The sequence below is a fragment of the Oncorhynchus clarkii genome, chromosome 29, assembly GCF_045791955.1.
Source record: "Oncorhynchus clarkii lewisi isolate Uvic-CL-2024 chromosome 29, UVic_Ocla_1.0, whole genome shotgun sequence".
Classification (NCBI taxonomy): Eukaryota; Metazoa; Chordata; class Actinopteri; order Salmoniformes; family Salmonidae; genus Oncorhynchus; species Oncorhynchus clarkii.
In genome coordinates this window covers 3,433,249-3,448,215 of record NC_092175.1, presented here as the reverse complement: position 1 = coordinate 3,448,215, position 14,967 = coordinate 3,433,249, and the positions used below count along the sequence as shown (strand labels likewise).

General features: G+C 42.4%; 1 protein-coding gene across 1 annotated transcript in view; it reads left to right on the top strand.

Moving 5' to 3' along the window:
- Positions 1–14,967, top strand: part of LOC139388516 (stromelysin-3-like) — a 41,812-nt gene that overhangs the window by 18,288 nt on the left and 8,557 nt on the right. The window contains exons 3-7 of the mRNA XM_071135214.1: positions 1,978–2,121; positions 9,687–9,820; positions 10,452–10,666; positions 11,071–11,275; positions 13,532–13,792. Coding sequence (XP_070991315.1) covers positions 1,978–2,121; positions 9,687–9,820; positions 10,452–10,666; positions 11,071–11,275; positions 13,532–13,792 — 959 coding nt within the window. The remainder of the gene's footprint in view (positions 1–1,977; positions 2,122–9,686; positions 9,821–10,451; positions 10,667–11,070; positions 11,276–13,531; positions 13,793–14,967) is intronic.

Below are 14,967 nucleotides of genomic sequence, written 5' to 3'. Positions count from 1 at the left end.
TGGGAATAGGGACCAGGTGTGCGTAATGACAGTTCCGGAGGGATCTGTGAAAAATTTGAAGAGACTTGCTTGGGCCAAGAAACACGAGGACATTAGATCGGTGGAATTCTGTCCTTTGATCTGATGAGTCCAAATTCGAGATTTTTGGTTCCAATTGCCATGTCGATGTGAGACGCAGAGTAGGTGAATGGATGATCTCCGCATGTGAGGTTCCCATCGTGAAGCACGGAGGAGGAGGTGTGATGGTGTGGGGGTGCTTTGCTGGTGACAGTTGGTTATTTATTTAGAATTCAAGGCACACTTAACCAGCAAGGCTACCACAGCATTCTGCAGCGATACGCCATCCCATCTGGTTTGCGCTTAGTGGGACTATCATTTGTGTAAGGGCTGTGTAAGGGCTATCTGACCAAGAAGGAGTGTGATGGCGTGCTGCATCCGATGACCTTGCAATCACCCGACATCAACCCAGTTGAGATGGTTTGGGATGAGTTGGACCACAGAGTGGAGGAAAAGCAGCCAACTTGTGTTCAGCATATGTGGGAACTACTTCAAGACTGTTGGAAAATAATTCCAAGTGAAGCTGGTTGAGAGAATGCCAAGAGTGTGCAAAGCTGTCATCAAGGCAAAGGGGGGCTACTTTGTAGAATCTAAAACATAAAATATATTTTGATTTGTTGAACATTTTTTAGTTTACTACATGATTCCATATGTGTTATTTCATAGTTTTGATGTATTCACTATTAGTCTACATTGTAGAAAATAGTCCAAATAAAGAAAAACCCTTGAATGAGTATGTTTGTCCAAACTTTTGACTGGTACTGTACGTCATTCCCCAAAACGTCATACATTCATGAAAATGTGAAAATGACCATATCTAAGTGCTTGATTGTCATATTTTTTTTAAAGGTGGCATATTCTTTCTGAAGGTGTATATGATTGTAATAAGATTTCATGTTGTTAAAACGCTATCAGTTCCACTTTAATGCGAGTCTGCTCCAGGCGTCAGGTGCTGTAGGTGGAATCGCGCCCCGGCATGCATCGCCCTCGTAGGGTTAGGGAGTTTTCATTTAGGTAGAGTGGGGTTATAGAGTGACAGCACAACCTGGCCTCTCCTGTCTGGGCATGCATGTAGGGCCTAAACACAATGAGACACAATCAATTTCTCTAACGCACCCAACTACCCACACAACTACCCCATGAAATCTAAAATGAAGAATGAAAGTGATAGCCGCCATGGCTGGTATCAAGGGGGGTAGAAGAGAAAATGTCTGCAGGGCAGGGGGGTAACGGAAGAGGTGGTGGATAATGGCACGAGATGGAGATTGAGACAAAACATGTCACGGTTGTTTAAATGCCCTCCATAGGGGGAAACAAGTGCTGCCCTTTCTGTCTGTCAACGCCTGTCATAATAATGCAGGTCTTAGTGTTTGGAAGCACAAACAACCACTGTCAACTCTCCCTTTAGCCTTCTCTGCTAATCCACATCAGCTGTGAACAAGTGAAGTTATGTTACGGCACATGACCTATGCCTTGAATAACAAGTATGAATCCGAATACATGATTCTGAATAAAGAGTGTTGGTTGGTTAGTTGGGTTAGTATGCAAGCACCTCTATCTCATAGTCTTTGTTCATGTTGCTGTATACGAACCATGCCATCATGGTGTCAGTTGATCTGCCATTGTGCAGACAGTTGAGCTAATCCATAGATCCCATTCAGCAACATATGATATCAGATTCCTTTGTCAGCTCCAACCCACCAGTCAAGCTGGGCAGCATCAGACTGGGCTTTGCACCCACTTTACTGCAGCCTCTCTCACAACAGCCAGATTATCCCGGGCCGAGGCCAGGGTCACCTCGTGCCCATAAAGCAACCAGAGAAATGCCCCCTGCAAAAGAGGATTATGGGTAGAACACAAAGATGCCAATCACACCGGTGGTCCCTGACACAAGTGTGTGTGTGTGTATGTGTGTCGCAGGATTATGCGCTTCCCTTGGCAACTGAGTAAGGAGAAAGTGCGTGGAATCCTACAGGAGGCGCTGCTTGTGTGGAGTGACGTCACACCCCTGAAGTTCACCGAGGTCAGCAGTGGGAGAGCTGACATCATCATCGACTTCACCAGGTAATAATCATACTAGATGATAGATGTTCTAAGTTTGTATTTGGGCATTTTGGGCATTGTGGTCAGAGGCAAAAACAACTTGTAACTGCTAACACTATGAGAACCTGAGGCATCCCAAGTGCCAGGCTTGAGATCAAGATCAACTCTTTTTCAACTCACTTATTTCAGGAAATCAATAGAAAGTTTAGGAAATTAAGACAAAAATGCAAAAACTTATCCTCTATAGCAGAGCTAACTTTGGGTCTTCTTTTCCTGTGGCGGTTCTCATGAGAGCCAGTTTCATCCTAGTGCTTGATGGTTTTTGCGACTGCACTTGAAGAAACTTTCAAAGTTCTTGACATTTTCCGGATTGAATGACCTTCATGTCTTACAGTAATGATGGACTGTCGTTTGTCTTTGCTTATTTGAGCTGTTCTTGTCATATCTGAGCTGTATGAGCTGTTATTTTACCAAATAGGGCTATCTTCTGTATACCACCCCTACCTTGTCACAACACTACTGATTGGCTCAAATGCATTAATACTGAAATATACTTTTACCAAGGCACACCTATTCATTGAAATGCATTCCAGGTGACTCATGAAGATGTTTGAGAGAATGTCAAGTGTGCAAAGCTGTCATCAAGGCAAAAGTTGGCTACTTTGAAGAATCTCAAATATAAAATATATTTAGATTTGTTTAACACTTTTTGGGTTACTACACGAGTCCATGTGTGTTCTCATAGTTGATGTCTTCACTATTATTCTACAATGTAGAAAATAGTCAAATTAAGATAAACCCTGGAATGAGCCCTGGAAGATAAAGATAAAGATAAACAAGATAAACCCTGGAATGAACTTTTGACTGGTACTGTGTGTATAGTTGAGGCCAGATGTTTACATACACCTTAGCCAAATACATTTAAACTCAGTTTCACAATTCCTGACATTTAATCCAAGTAAAAATTCCCTGTCTTAGGTCAGTTAGGATCACGACTTCATTTTAAGAATGTGAAATGTCAGAATAATAGTAGAGAGAATGATTTATTTCAGCTTTCATTGCTTTCGTCACATTCCCAGTGGGTCAGAAGTTTACATACACTCAATTAGTATTTGGTAGCATTGCCTTGAAATTGTTTAACTTGGGTCAAATGTTTTGGGTAGCCTTCCACAAGCTTCCCACAATAAATTGGGTGAATTTGAATAATTTCCTCCTGACAGCGCTGGTGTAACTGAGTCAGATTTGTAGGCCTCCTTGCTCGCACACGCTTTTTCAGTTCTGCCTACACCTTTTCTATAGGATTGAGGTCAGGGCTTTGTGATGGCCACTCCAATACCTTGACTTTGTTGTCCTTAAGCCATTTTCCCACAACTTTGGAAGTATGCTTGGGGTCAATGTCCATTTAGAAGACCCAAACTTTAACTTCCTGACTGATGTCTTGAGATTTTGCTTCAATATATCCACAATTTCCTCCCTCTTGATGCCATCTATTTTGTGAAGTGCACCAGTCCCTCCTGCAGCAAAGCACCCCCACTTGATGCTGTCACCCCTGTGCTTAATGGTTGGGATGGTGTTCTTCAGCTTTGATGCATCACCCTTTTTACTCCAGACATAATGATGGTCATTATGGCCAAACAGTTCAGTTTTTGTTTCATCAGACCAGAGGACATTTCTCCAAATAGTACGATCTTTGTCCCCATGTGCAGTTGCAAACCGTAGTCTTTTTTTTATGGCGGTTTTGGAGCAGTGGCTTCTTCCTTGCTGAGCGGCCTTTCAGGTTATGTCGATATAGGACTCGTTTTACTGTGGATATGGAGACTTTGTACCTGTTTCCTCCAGCATCTTCACAAGGTCCTTTGCTGCTGTTCTGGGATTAATTTGCACTTTTCGCACCAAAGTACGTTCATCTCTAGGAGACAGAACGCGTCTCCTTCCTGATCGGTATGACGCCTGCGTGGTCCCATGATGTTTATACTTGTGTACTAGTGGTTGTACAAATGAACGTGGTACATTCAGGCATTTGGAAATTGCTCCCAAGGATGAACCAGACATGTGGAGGTCTACAATCTTTTTTTCTGAGGTCTTGACTTATTTCTTTTGATTTTCCCATGACGTCAAGCAAAGAGGCACTGAGTTTGAAGGTAGGCCTTGAAATACATCCACAGGTACACCTCCAATTGACTCAAACAATGTCAATTATCTGTATCAGAAGCTTCTAAAGCCATGACATCATTTTCTGGGATTTTCCAAGCTGTTTAAAGGCACAGTCAACTTAGTGTATGTTAATAACCTCTTTGATAGGGTCTAGTTTACTGAATTTCCGCCTGACTGACTTTCCCAAAGTAACCTGCCTGTTTTTCAGGCCCAGAGGCCATAATGTGCATATAATTGGTAGCATTGGATATAATACACTTTGACGTGTCTAAAACTGTTAAAATAATGTCTGAGTCTATGACAGAATTGATATGGCTGTTGAAAATCCAAAGAAAATCCAACCGGGAAATATACATTTCTTTGAGTTCCCAGTCTCTTATAATGGAAACCTATTGTTTCTATATAAATCTGTCTCCCATATTGCAATTCCTATGGCTTCCACTAGATGTCCATCTTTATTCAAGGTTTCAGTCTTATTTTTTGAAAAACAAGTTTTGGTGAGAAGAGCACCGGAACAATATCAATCTTTCGGCTTGCGATATTTCTTTCCTATTGAACATACTACTTTCCGTATGAAATATTAGAGTTTATTTACATTTTAGAGTACCTGAGGATTAAATAGAAATGTCGCTAGACTTGTTTGGACGAAGTTTAGCTGTAGCTTTTTGGACTTTTTGGGATATAAAGAAGGATTTCCTCTAACAAAACAACCATTCATGTTGTAGCTGGGACCCTTGGGATTGCAAACAGAGGAAGATCTTCAAAAGTAAGTGATTTATTTAATTGCTATTTCTGATTTTATGAAGCCTGTGCTGGTTGAAAAATATGTTGATGTGGGGTGCCGTCCTCAGACAATCGCATGGTCAGCTTTCGCCGTGAAGCCTATTTGAAATCGGACAATGCAGTTAGATTAACAAGAATTTACGCTTTTAAATGATATAAGATACTTGTATGTTCATGAATGTTTAATATTACAATAATTTATTTGAATTGCACGACCTCCAATTTCCTTGGATGTTGTCGGCTGATGTCCCACTAGCTTCAACTGTATGTCTTATATCACCTGACTCTGAGCTGTGAAGCATTCAACCATCACAACAACTATTGACAGCACATAGGAGACACAGAAGGCAGATGGTTTGAGTCTCTGATATTTTTTGTACAACAAAGGGGCAGGCAAGAGGCAGGTCGAGGACAGCCAAAAGTTCATAAACCAGGTCAGAGTCCAATGGTACAGGGCGGCAGGCAGGCTCGAGGTCAGGGCAGGCTGAATGGTCAGGCAGGACGGCTTAGTGTCATGGTAGGCAAGAGGTCTAAACCGGGAGGACTAGAGAAAAAAAAACAGGAACTTGGAAAACACGCTGGTAAGCTTGACAAGACGAACTGGCAACAGACAAACAGAGAACACAGGTATAAATACACTGGGGATAATGGGGGAAGATAGGCGACACCTGGAAGGGGTGGAAACAAGCACAAAGACAGGTGAAACAGATCAGGGTGTGACATAGACAGGTGAAGCTGTCATCTTATTAGACAAAATCACAAGGGCTTTTTTTAAAGGAGTTAAGTGATTAGAGATGGTTGGACAGATAACCTGCTCCTCTGTTGGACATTCATACAGCTGTGTGAAGGTGAGATAGGTTATCTGTTTAGAAAACTGGTGGGAAATAAGGGAGGGGTATTACAGCTAGTACAGGTGGAAAATGTGTAACAGGCAAACACCAGTGTTCTGTTGTCTCAGTCAAATCACCAACCTTGGGTACGATTTATATTTACTCAAATCCAATCCAAAAATGTGATACATGTACTATGTGTATGAATTGGTGAATGGTCAGTTATTTTCAAATAAAGTTTCTATAATGCCTGAATTGAATTTCCAATCCAGACCCTGAATTCACCAACTCAGTTAAACTGATGTTAATTGACCCCAACCCTGCCCGTCACTCACCCATGTCTACAATACAGATGTAGGATCTTAATATAACAACTGTTTTGTTCCTAAGAATTGTCCTGCACAGCCAGAAATGCAAACATGTAGTGTGTTCAATGTTTAAAAAGCTTCTAAAGTTTGTAATTTCAACTTCAAAATGTCCATTAATTATAGTCCATATATAAATTCACATTTCTTGCTGTGGCAGGATTATTTTCCTGCTGTAGCAAACTGGCTCTAATTAATATCCTAGGTCTGTAAGCCATGCTTCAGGGTGGATCCCCCGCCCCCCCTTCAACCTGCACTTGAATGTTACAAAGCAGGACTTGTTTGCTGCGGTTTATGTGAATGAACGTCCTCAGGGCAAACTTTTTCCACCCGATTTTTTTGTTCTGGCACGAGCACAACAGAATTATATTCCCTTGTCTTAAATGACTGTAGTTTTACAGTATCCACCTACACACCAGAACTACAGTGCCTTCAGAAAGTATTCATACCATTCCACTTATTCCACAGTTTGTTGTCAAAAGGCAAAATGGTTTAAATATTTTTTTTTCACATCCATCTACACATAATACTCCATAATGACAAAAAGGAAACAGGTTTTTCAACATTTTTGCAAATGTATTAAAAATACAAAACAGAAATACCTTATTAACATAAGTATTCAAACGCTTTGCTATGAGACTCGAAATTGAGCTCAGGTGCATCCTGTTTCCATTGATCATCCTTGAGATGTTTCTACAACTTGATTGGAATCCACCTGTGGTAAATTCAATTGATTGGACATGATTTGGAAAGGCACACACCTGTCTATATAAAGTCCCACAGTTGAAGACAAGAGTGCATGTCAGAGCAAAAACCAAGCCATGAGGTTGACGGAATTGTCCGTAGAGCTCCGAGACAGGATTATGTCGAGGCACAGATCTGGGAAGAGTACCAAAAAATATCTGCAGCATTGAATGTCCCCAAGAACACAGTGGCCTACATCATTGTTAAATGTAAAACGTTTTGAACCACCAAGACTCTTCTTAGAGTTAGGCTGCCCGAGGAAAACTGAGCAATCGGGGGAGAAGGGCCTTGGTCAGGGAGGTGACCAAGAGCCCGATAGTCACTCTGACAGAGCTCATCTGTGGAGATGGGAGAAACTTCGAGAAGGACACCCATCTCTGCAGTACTCCACTAATCAGGCCTTTATGGTAGGGTGGCCAGACGGAAGACACTCCTCAATAAAAGGCACATGACAGCCCACTTGAAGTTTGCCAAGCATCACGTCTGGAGGAAACCCTCACTGCTCATCACCTGACCAATACCATCCCTACGATGAAGCATGGTGGTGGCAGCATCATGCTGTGGGGATGTTTTTCAGGGGCAGGGACTGGGAGATTAGTCAGGATTGAGGGAAAGACGAACGGAGCACAGAGAGATCCTTGATGAAAACCTGCTCCAGAGCGCTTAGGACCTCTGGGCCGAAGGTTCACATTCCAACAGGACAACGACCCTAATCACACAGCCAAGATAACGCAGGAGTGGCTTCAGGACAAGTCTCTGAATGTCCTTGAGTGGACCAGCCAGAGCCCGGACTTGAACCCGATCGAACATTACTGGAGAGACCTGCAGCAACGCTCCCCGATCCAACCTGACTGAGCTTGAGAGCATCTGAAGAGAAGAAAACTCCCCAAATACAGGTGTGCCAAGCTTCTAGCATCACACTCAAGAAGACCCGAGGCTGTAATCCCTGCCAAAGGTGCTTCAACAAAGTACTGAGTAAAGGGTCTGAATACTTATGTCAATTTTATGGTTCAGTTTTTTATTTGTAATAAATTTGCGCACATTTCTATAAACCTGTTTTTGCTTTGTCATTATGGCGTATTGTGTGTAGATTGATGAGAATTAAAAATAAACCCATTTTAGAATAAGGCTGTAAATTCCAAGTGAAGGGGTTTGAATACTTTCCAAATCGACTGTAATTATTCATACCCCTGAGTCAATACATGTTAGAATCATATTTGGCAGTGATTACAGCTGTGAGTCTTTCTGTTTTTTTTTCTATAAGATCTTTTCACACCTGAATTTTACAATATTTGTACATTAGTCTTTTAAAAATCTTTTGTTCCCTGTCAAGTGTGTTGTTGATCATTGCTCGACAGCCATTCTCATGTTTTGCCATTAAAAACTAATTAAGGCAAAACTCTAACTAGGCCTCTCAATGTCATCTTGGTAAGCAACTTGTGTTTTAGGTTATTGTTCTGCTGAAAGGTGATTTTGTCTCCCAGTGTCCGACTGAACCAGGTTTTCCTCTAGGATTTTGCCTGTGCTTAGCTTTATTCCATTTATTTAATCCCAAAAAACTCCATAGTCCTTGCCGATGACAGGCATACCCATCACATGATGCAGCCACCACCATGCTTAAAAATATGAAGAGTGGGACTCAGTGATATGTTGTGTTGGATTTGTTTTTTACAGTTTTACTTTAGTGCGTTAATGGAAACAGGATGCATGTTTTGGAATAATTTGATTCTATACAGTCTTCCTTCTTTTCACTATTTTAGGTTAGTATTGTGGAGTAACTACAATGTTGTTGATCCATCCTCAGTTTTCTACTATCACAGCCAGTAAACTCTGTAACTGTTTTAAAATCACCATTGGCCTCATGGTGAAATCCCTGAGCGGTTTCCTTCCTCTCCGGCAACTGAGTTAGGAAGGACGCCTGTATCTTTGTAGTGACTGGGTGTATTGATACACCATCCAAAGTGTAATTAATAATTTCACCATGCTTAAAGGAATATTCAATGTCGTCTTTTTTATTTTTACCCATCTACCAATCGGTGCCCTTCTTTGCGAGACATAGGAAAACGTCCCTAGTCTTTGTGTTTGAATCTGTGTTTGAAATTAACTGCTCAACTGAGGGACCTTACAGATAATTGTATATGTGGGGTACAGAGATGGGGTAGTCTTTTAAAAATCATGTTATACACTACTATTAAGTGAGTCCATGCAACATATTATGTGACTTGTAAAGCACATTTTTATTCCTATTTAGGCTTGCCATAATAAAGAGGTTGAGTACTTATTGACTCAAGACATTTGAGATTTTCATTTTTAATTAATTTATAAACATTTCTAAAAACATAATTCTACTTTGGCATTATGAGGTATTGTGTGTAGGCCAGGGACACATTCTAAATTGAATCTATTTTAAATACGGACTGCGATGACAACATTACTTTGATCAGTTACTGTACAAAAGGTCCAATGGAGCCTACTTGAATATCTGAGACGAGAACCCAGCAAATAGTCAGTGTCAATTACCACTTCAAGTGAATCTTAATTCTTCTCAAAATGGATACATCCCTGGTACGTACAGTACAAACTTAATAACAAACACGTGAATCAGATTTGTACGGAGCCCCTAAAGTGATGTTATGACTTTTGAAGTGGTCATGAGGTGAACTTTGTCTTAAACAAATCACCTTGCCTTGTGCCTCTGTTTGTTGTGTAGGTACTGGCATGGTGACAATCTGCCCTTTGATGGTCCTGGAGGCATTCTGGCTCATGCCTTTTTTCCCAGAACCCACCGGGCAGGCGACATCCACTTCGACTATGACGAGAGTTGGACTGTGGGCAACAGCATGGGTGAGTGAATAGCATAAATAAGCGATTTACGAGCCTATAAGTACAGATGTAGGATCTTATTTTGACCACCCTGTTGCAGGATATTTTTCCTGCAATGCAGGACATTTAAAACGTGTAGTTTATTTGAGGTTTAAAAAGGCTTCTGAACGTTGTAATTTCCACTTCGAAATATTTGACTTGATTTTACAATATGACAACCCCTACAAAAATGTCCATAGTGGTTAGAGCATTGGACTAGTAACCGGAAGGTTGCAAGTTCAAACCACCGAGCTGACAAGGTACAAATCTGTCGTTCTGCCCCTGAACAGGCAGTTAACCCACTGTTCCTAGGCCTTCATTGAAAATAAGAATTTGCTCTTAACTGACTTGCCTAGTTAAATAAAGGTAAAATAAAAAAAAATATCAAAATAATAATTAACATTTCTTGTTGCTGCAGGATTATCTTCTTTCCGTTGCAAAATGTATCAAATTAGGATCCTACATCTGTAGTAGTTTATACGGGAAGATACTGAATAAACATTGCCAAAGATACTGTAAAGTTACTGCCTAAATCTTGCTCAGGAAAGTTTGGTTAAAGCCCTCTGTCTCACAGTCACTGTCCCTTGTCCTATGTCCCATGGTGGTCCCTCAGGCACGGACCTCTTGCAGGTGGCGGCCCATGAGTTTGGCCATGTTCTTGGCCTCCAGCACTCCCTGGTCGACAGAGCCGTCATGTCCCCCTTCTACAGCTTCTCATACCCTTTGGAGCTGAGTGACGATGACAAGCAGGGCATCCAATACCTGTACGGCCCACCGCGGAAAGCCACGCCTGTCATCACAGAGACCAATGAGATCGAAACCACTGTGGTGAGGAAACATGAATAGAAGTTCAACTTATTAGTGATCACATCCATTGTTGGGAGCATATACAGTGCCTTCAGAAAGTATTCACACCCCTTGACTTTTACCACATTTTGTTGTGTTACAATGTGGGATTAATAAAAAAAAATAAAAAAAAATATTGTCAATGATCTACACAATATACTCTGTAATGTCAAAGTGGAAGTAACATTTTAACAAAATGAAAGTCAAGGGGTGTGAATGCTTTCTCAAGATACTGTAGTTAGACACTGAAACATTATTAAGTTTATATGCCCAATTCAATCTCTTGACAAAAGTTAAGATTCAAGAAAGTGTCTTGCCTTCCAATATTGCTTTTGCATGACAACCTGTGCTCACTGTGGGTCTCTCTCGCCATGACTTGGCCACAGCCGGACCCCTGCAGGACTAACTTTGATGCAGTGTCCATGATCAGAGGTGAGTTGTTCTTCTTCAAGTCCTGCTATGTGTGGCGTATCCGCGACGGTAAACTGCAGGCGGGGTACCCGGCGCTAGCAACGCGCCACTGGAGGGGGATCCCCGACAACATCGATGCGGCCTACGAAGACAAGACTGGAAACAGCTGGTTCTTCCAAGGTGGGTTCCACCATAAAAACAGAATAACTGCCATGCTCTGGGGGTCTTCACCCATTCGAGTAAGCCTATGTCTATGGACGCCACTGCTCTGTTGGTAGCGGTTGCTTTTAAGCTCTGATATTTGGAAGGCATGGTAAGGAGTACAGAAGTAGCTCGTCCAAGTTGTCCTGATGGTGGCACTGAACTGCCATTGGGTTTGAAACAAGGCTGCTTGCAGTTATATACACTGCCTTGCGAAAGTATTCGGCCCCCTTGAACTTTGCGACCTTTTGCCACATTTCAGGCTTCAAACATAAAGATATAAAACTGTATTTTTTTGTGAAGAATCAACAACAAGTGGGACACAATCATGAAGTGGAACAACATTTATTGGATATTTCAAACTTTTTTAACAAATCAAAAACTGAAAAATTGGGCGTGCAAAATTATTCAGCCCCTTTACTTTCAGTGCAGCAAACTCTCTCCAGAAGTTCAGTGAGGATCTCTGAATGATCCAATGTTGACCTAAATGACTAATGATGATAAATACAATCCACCTGTGTGTAATCAAGTCTCCGTATAAATGCACCTGCACTGTGATAGTCTCAGAGGTCCGTTAAAAGCGCAGAGAGCATCATGAAGAACAAGGAACACACCAGGCAGGTCCGAGATACTGTTGTGAAGAAGTTTAAAGCCGGATTTGGATACAAAAAGATTTCCCAAGCTTTAAACATCCCAAGGAGCACTGTGCAAGCGATAATATTGAAATGGAAGGAGTATCAGACCACTGCAAATCTACCAAGACCTGGCTGTCCCTCTAAACGTTCAGCTCATACAAGGAGAAGACTGATCAGAGATGCAGCCAAGAGGCCCATGATCACTCTGGATGAACTGCAGAGATCTACAGCTGAGGTGGGAGACTCTGTCCATAGGACAACAATCAGTCGCATATTGCACAAATCTGGCCTTTATGGAAGAGTGGCAAGAAGAAAGCCATTTCTTAAAGATATCCATAAAAAGTGTTGTTTAAAGTTTGCCACAAGCCACCTGGGAGACACACCAAACATGTGGAAGAAGGTGCTCTGGTCAGATGACACCAAAATTGAACTTTTTGGCAACAATGCAAAACGTTATGTTTGGCGTAAAAGCAACACAGCTGAACACACCATCCCCACTGTCAAACATGGTGGTGGCAGCATCATGGTTTGGGCCTGCTTTTCTTCAGCAGGGACAGGGAAGATGGTTAAAATTGATGGGAAGATGGATGGAGCCAAATACAGGACCATTCTGGAAGAAAACCTGATGGAGTCTGCAAAAGACCTGAGACTGGGACGGAGATTTGTCTTCCAACAAGACAATGATCCAAAACATAAAGCAACATCTACAATGGAATGGTTCAATAATAAACATATCCAGGTGTTAGAATGGCCAAGTCAAAGTCCAGACCTGAATCCAATCGAGAATCTGTGGAAAGAACTGAAAACTGCTGTTCACAAATGCTCTCCATCCAACCTCACTGAGCTCGAGCTGTTTTGCAAGGAGGAATGGGAAAAGATTTCAGTCTCTCGATGTGCAAAACTGATAGAATCGCAGCAGCAAAAGGTGGCGCTACAAAGTATTAACTTAAGGGGGCTGAATAATTTTGCATGCCCAATTTTTCAGTTTTTGATTTGTTAAAAAAGTTTGAAATATCCAATAAATGTCGTTCCACTTCATGATTGTGTCCCACTTGTTGTTGATTCTTCACAAAAAAATACAGTTTTATATCTTTATGTTTGAAGCCTGAAATGTGGCAAAAGGTCGCAAAGTTCAAGGGGGCCGAATACTTTCGCAAAGAGTCCAGAGTCGGGAGTTTAGACTGCTATACCAGACTCTGGCACTTTGGTAGCAGTTCTGAGTAGAACCGAAAGTGTGCACTTTGAGAGCCATTTGTATGAAAGTTTAGTTAGGTCAAACTTCTAAAATGAAAGTATTGGACAGCAGATCACCAGGGGGGAAATATGCAGAAGGGCTAAGACAGTGTTTGCGTGGGTAAAAACACAGCAGTAGGTCCATTCACCAGGTGAAGGTTTCAGCCTGGTTCATGTGACCCACCATCTGCTTAGCACAAAAGTTGCCCCTACAAACTGATACAGGGTCAGATATTATTCCATCCCACAAAAAGTTGACATTACAATTGGGAGTGGACTAATCGGTTCCTAGATCTGTTTCTTAAAAGACATGGGCAATGTCTGGTGTGTTCTCATTTGTGTCCCCTGTGTGTGACATCTTTAACAGGTGACAGTTACTGGGTGTTTGACGCAGAGAGGAAGATCACAGGGCCGGACTCGTTGAGTCGGCTGGGCCTCCACGTGTCGGACATCCAGGCAGCCCTCATGTGGGGCGAGGGCAAGGCCCAGAAGACTTACCTTTTCAAGTCGGGAACCTACTGGCGCTTCAGCCCCCTGGAGAACCGGGTGGAGACAGCCCACCCACGCAGCATGCAGGACTGGGGGGGCATCCCCATGGACATTGACGCTGCCTTCCAGGACCAATATGGTGAGAGTCGTACTTCCATTACTGTAAGAAGAAAAGATAAGTTAATAATGTTTTTTCAGCAAACTTAACATGTGTAAATATTTGTATGAACATAACAAGAATCAACAACTAAGACATAAACTGAATGAGTTCCACAGACATGTGACTAACAGAAGTGGAATAATGTGTCCCTGAACAAAGGGGGGGGGGGGGGGGGTCAAAATCAAAAGTAACAGTCAGTATCTGGTGTGGCCACCAGCTGCATTAAGTACTGCAGTGCATCTCCTCCTCATGGACTGCACCAGATTTGCCAGTTCTTGCTGTGAGATGTTACCCCACTCTTCCACCAAGGCACCTGCACGTTCCTGGAGATTTCTGGGGGGAATGGCCCTAGCCCTCACCCTCCGATCCAAAAGGTCCCAGACGTGCTCAATGGGATTGAGATCCGGGCTCTTCGCTGGCCATGGCAGAACACTGACATTCCTGTCTTGCAGGAAATCACACACAAAATGAGCAGTATGGCTGGTGGATCTGTCATGTTGGAGGGTCATGTCAGGATGAGCCTGCAGGAAGGGTACCGCATGAGGGAGGAGGATGTCTTCCCTGTAACGCACAGCGTTGAGATTACCTGCAATGACAACATGCTCAGTCCGATGATGCTGTGACACACCGCCCCAGACCATGACGGGCCCTCCACCTCCAAATTGATCCCGCTCCAGAGTTCAGGCCTCGGTGTAAAGCTCATTCCTTTGACGATAAACACGAATCCGACCATCACCCTTGGTGAGACAAAACTACGACTCATCAGTGAAGAGCACTTTTTCAAATCAAATCAAATTAATTTATATAGCCCTTCTAACATCAGCTGATATCTCAAAGTGCTGTACAGAAACCCAGCCTAAAACCCTAAACAGCAAGCAATGCAGGTGTAGAAGCACGGTGGCTAGGAAAAACTCCCTAGAAAGGCCAGAACCTACTAAGAAACCTAGAGAGGAACCAGGCTATGAGGGGTGGCCAGTCCTCTTCTGGCTGTGCCGGGTGGAGATTATAACAGAACATGGCCAAGATGTTCAAATGTTCATAAATGACCAGCATGGTCAAATAATAATAATCACAGTAGTTGTCGAGGGTGCAACAAGTCTGCACCTCAGGAGTAAATGTCAGTTGGTTTTTCATAGCCGATCATTAAGAGTATC